Here is a 5,208-nt window from a genome sequence, read left to right as displayed (position 1 = left end):
CTATTTTGTTGTACAGAATCGTTTATGAAATGCTAACTTAACGTTTTGTAGTAAACCCTGTGTATGTACCATACTGTTTCTGTTGGACCATGTTATACTCGATCCGTTTTCATGAAACTTGCTCGCTTTTTAATTATGATAGGTTGGAAGACGCGTGAACTGCAGCATTCGATTATTTCCAAGAATGATTATTTAGCGCACGCGAGAGCCCCTAACGATATATATCGAATGTGCGACTTTATGGCGACCACACGACTGTGATGGCACGAGTTTACAGCATTCACTAGAGCAACGACAAAGGATGAACGTTTACTAAGTTACAGTTAACTTAATATGAAAGCTGTAACATTTCTTATTTTATTCGTCAGCCAAGTCTACTTCAAGCGCTACTCCTTGTGTTCAGTAAGATGCCGACAGCCATCATTTGTCCCCATAACCGGGTACTCTCATACTGCGTCAACCAGAAATATCGGGAGAGTATCACGATGGTCCATTTTTCCACGCCACCTTAAGTTGTGGAAATGTGTGTATTGGAAGAGGTAGAGTTCGTCCCTATCTCCAGACGCACCTCTCTTTTTATGGAAAATTTGACAGGTTTCCACAAGCGATCAGTGTTCTGTTTATGAACAGATTGGTCGTCCCAAGATACAAACTCAACATAATAATTCACCAATTCATGTTGAAACCATTCTTTCTTTAAGGTGTTGTACGACTCAAAGCCATCTGTTATCGCTTTTGTGCCTGATGATATAAAGTGCTATATCAGAGTGGCTAAAGTTTTCTTCCCACTTGAATAAATCCAAACTACGAAGCACTTGCGAGATCCCCTTTCAGTGCTACCGAATAGCCCAATACATTCAATTTTTTTTCAACAGTAGTCCTTCCTGGTATTTCCTATTAGCTATATACTATTCGTCTAATTCGACAACCTTCTTCTACGCAACGATTGGAACACTCTCATTAGTGACTATGAGGTGACAGACATCTTGAAAGAAACATTTGTAGTCGCACAAGGTGTTTGTGGACTATTACGTTTTACAAACTGCCGTTTGTAGCGTACAGTCTCTTACCCAACAACAAATTAAAATATTTTTTTCATCGATAACTTGGAACCCTCAAACCATGTGGTGGTTCTTACAGACGTTCTCTTGTCACACTAGGTACAGTACAATTGCAAAGGAAAATCAGCATCTGCATCTGTCTTGCGAAGTTCCACGGAGATGAGTCCATGACATTCCACTCAATTGCTGCTATCCTCATTAGGAAGCAATCCGAATTCCCAACAAAACTTAAGACTTTCCACACTACTTAACCGAGGAATTATAATTCTCCATGTGAGACATTGGCACTCGCATCGACTCATTGTTATTCACAAGCAAAAACGATAAACTATGTTCCGTTGGTAACGCACTAAACGTTTATCACAATTCGCGTCACTACAGTCGTGTGGTCGACATCGAGTAGAACATTCGATGTATACCGTTAGGGACCAGCGCAATCGATAGGCAATTATTCTTGAAAATTACTCAGCTTCAGTTTGCTAGATGGTAGATGAAGACAATAACTCAATTTCATTAATGGCCAGCTGCATAGCTCTGTACTATTCAAACATAAAAATGAGTCTGGTTTTCGCTATCAGAATTGTAGTTAAATACAATTTGTAAGTGGAAGCTGCAGGAGACAATACATTCATACTTAAATGGAGATTACTGAGGTTAATATTTTTGTGATAAATGAATAAGGGAGTTGGAGTAAAGTAATATATTTGGTTAATAAAATTAATACTTAACCCTAAAATTTCAGTCATTATTAGCTGAATGTTCTTTGTTAGCGTTTTCATTCTGGTCTTGTTGAGACGCTACAGAAACAAGTACTAAAGGTTAGAAAACCTGCCTGCATCAGATAGTAAAATGCCCACTCTAAGAGGGGGCATTTGCATAAGACAATACTAAATATAAGAAAAGAGTCAAACTAAACATCACAGCTTTGCCAGATTTCTAGATATCGTCCAGCCATGGAAATAATGCAAGTGAACATTGTTCTCTAACTACAATATCAAACTAGGATTACGAATAATTGCTTCCAATTGTTAAAATTACAGTAAACAATGTTACTTTACTACATGACTATGGTGCTGAAGTCCGAGATTTTCTCAGGGACCGCTTTCCAGGTCAATGGATTGGCCGTGATGCGCCACATGTACGGCCCCCACGTTCCCCACGCCTGACACCACTCAATATCGTGTTTGTACCTCCTGTGCCGACTTCTCTACCTGAACTTAGAGTACGAATTTACGCAATCACTGAGCAAGTTGTACCTGCGATGCTACAGCAAGTTTGGGAAGAAATTGACTTCCGATGGGATGTGTGCAGGATAACCAACGGAAGCCACATAAAACTTCTTTAGTGTAAGGTAAAAAAACTTGATGTGTTTCCCTGTAAAAGAACACTAGACTCAGCTCTGTATCTTCTTTCAATAAATTTGTGTGAATTTTTAAAGTTGTGAAGTCCGCTTCGAAACGCCCTGTATTGCACATCCCATGTTTCGGAAGGCAATGCCATCGTAATTATCGAAATACAATTTTTCTTACCTTGAGAATGATTCCGAGGTTGCCTTTCGAAATACCTGCTGTACTTGATTTTTTCCAACTGCATCCCAGTAACCGATTAGCCTACATACCGAGGATAACTTAAAATTCACACTACATAGCTTCATGACTTATCCAAACACTCCATCACTGTAGGTAACATTTCGGTTTAGCGGAAACATAACAGTGACTACGTCTCATCCGCTCCACAAACAACAAAAGCGAAGCTTATTTCTTCAGCTCGTGAACAACAAGGACTGAATGTAATAAATATCCAATATTGTAAGGTAACAAGCTGACGTGCGTGTTTAAAATTTTTGCCTATGCCAATAACTCAGTACTGCCCAGTTTTCTAACAACCTCTTAGAACCATTTGTCTTTGTGCGAATAAATGATAGGCTTATCTAAGAAATAAATGATACTATTCGGTTACCGAGACAACTCGTATGAAGTCGTATTTTTCTCTTCTGCGTGAAGAGATGTAGGAGGGAACTGATACTATGATTAGCTGCGTTAATGATGTCATCTTCTGGTTTTGCTTGTTAAAAAATTTGAGTTTTCTCTGTTCGACTCGAGATTTCTCCTGTTGCAACACTTGCCTTCACAGTTAAATGTGAATTCGCAAAAGAAATGGACAATATGTGTGTAGATATTGCGGAGGTTAGCAGTTCATTTTCTATCGCTCACAGGATGCCCGTGGCATGTCTAAATAATTTATTTTCAAATGACAAGTAATGATCATTTTGACAGCAGGGAGGATTGGTGGAGGTCTAAGAGAAATTTATAATCGGATGAAATTTTCACTGAAGAATTTTTAAGTCAGACGTTTTTCACGGAGAAAATTTTTTGTATACACTGAAACAAATATAAAGGTGATTTTATGGCCAATAAAGCTCACAACGCGTACACACCTCCGTATACTCTTAATACCGTAATTTTCCACGTTCCTTGTCCGTCCTTTACATCCAGCCTGGCAAGAAGTATACGGAAACTATTTTATTTCACTGGCCACTTGTAACGTAGTGCCCATGCTGAGTGGATTTCTTAGTGTGTGATTTATTAGTAAGGCATAGGTAAAGTTAATGTGTACGGAAACAAAATGAAACAGTTACTTGTTGGAAATGTGGTCTGCAAGCCAGTCCAGACCTTCATACAGTCCGCTTCCGGTAACGGCGCAAGTCCCCTGGATGTACCACTTCCTGTGCTGGACACTATCCAACCGCAGCATGTCCTTGACGGCCACGACCGAGAGGGCGTGTGGAAGGTCCTGCTTGTTGGCGTACACCAGCACCAAGGCGTCCGACAGCTCCTCCTCGTCTAGCAGGCTGTGCAGAATGGACGAGGCGAGGGGCATCCGCTCCTTGTCGGTCGAGTCAACGACGAAAATAATGGCGAACGTGTTCGCGTAGTACTGCTGCCACAGCCTTCTCACCTTGTCCTGCCCGCCGACATCCCACACAATAAAACAGATGTTTTTATACTCAACTGTTTCCACATTGAATCCGAGAGTTGGCATGGGAGTAACATCTTCTCCCATTTTCATCCGGTACAAAATAGTAGTTTTGCCTGCAGAGCCCAGTCCGACGATTAATATTCGAAGTTGCTTCCTGCCAAATAACTTCCGTACGAACGTAGAAAAAGTTAGCCCCATCGTTGAGAAACCACTGTATGATGACACATAGAAAGTAAACAATACAAATAACAACTAACCCTGCTCACACCATTTTCGTAATTTTATCAAAACAAAGTGTGTATGAACTACGTCAGAGATATTATCTTGGACTGCTCTAAAGATAAAACCAGAGAGTACCACATAGCCACTTTCCACTTCCATGTATATAGCACCCTGTTGGCAGTCTCGATAACGAAGAATTTGTACAATATTTATTGTTTGTGGAAGCTAAATAAAATGAATGAAGTATGTTAAGGAAGAATTATAATTAGTTCAGTTCATTTTAAGATCAGTTCTTGGTTGTTGCAAATTTATTTACGTTACAAACATCTCAGTCACTCCAGTTCACAAATCAAATATGCAATAAGCGTAAGAATCATAACCCTGCCGTTCGTAAAAGATTTGCACTACGAAAACAAATACTCGTGTTAGTATAGCGTCCATGGCTCACAATACATAAAACGTTATAGATTGACAAATCAGTGTTACTTACGTAAAGATGCTCACAGGGCTGGTTCTACAATCTTGAGATAAATCCAGGGTTGTCTACTCGAAGAGTAGGGTAACCACGGATTAACTTGGAGTGCACGTTGTACGATACCATTTTATCCCCCGGTTAGTTATTCAAGGAATAGAGATCCAGTCAAGTTGGCAACAACTAAAAAGCACGTTTAGTATTTTCGCGTGCGTCATTTCGTATTTACTTAGCCATCGCCCGCAGAAATAGCGTGTCTAAACGAGCGATAAGCGTTCCATATCGCAAAACTGTTAGCTTTAGAGTACTTTGAGGCTGGCAGATACCACAGTTTAACATAAGAATCGCGACACTCCGTTTTGTTTCTGTTACCCACAGCGACAGCAGCGCCCCAAGCGGCAAGCAAGCTGCACTTCTGAATACGATGTTGGATGAGTGCCAATATTATCAGTGTACGTAATGTTACAAAAATTC

At 40.1% G+C, this 5,208-nt stretch overlaps 1 protein-coding gene across 1 annotated transcript; it reads right to left on the bottom strand.

Annotated features, from left to right (window-relative positions):
- Positions 1-3,695: 3,695 nt before the first annotated feature.
- LOC124625798 (ADP-ribosylation factor 4-like) lies at positions 3,696-4,238 on the bottom strand. Its single transcript, XM_047149256.1, has one exon. The coding sequence runs from the start codon at positions 4,236-4,238 to the stop codon at positions 3,696-3,698; it is 543 nt and encodes a 180-aa protein (XP_047005212.1).
- Positions 4,239-5,208: the final 970 nt, after the last annotated feature.

The sequence above is a fragment of the Schistocerca americana genome, chromosome 1 (genome assembly GCF_021461395.2).
Source record: "Schistocerca americana isolate TAMUIC-IGC-003095 chromosome 1, iqSchAmer2.1, whole genome shotgun sequence".
Lineage (NCBI taxonomy): Eukaryota > Metazoa > Arthropoda > Insecta > Orthoptera > Acrididae > Schistocerca > Schistocerca americana.
Note: the sequence above shows the minus strand (reverse complement) of the source record. Positions and strands in the feature narration are given on the sequence as shown.

What these genes read in the sequence shown, in the direction of transcription:
- LOC124625798 (XM_047149256.1), bottom strand. Translation starts at nt 4,238, where the DNA reads ATGGGGCTAACTTTTTCTACGTTCGTACGGAAGTTATTTGGCAGGAAG.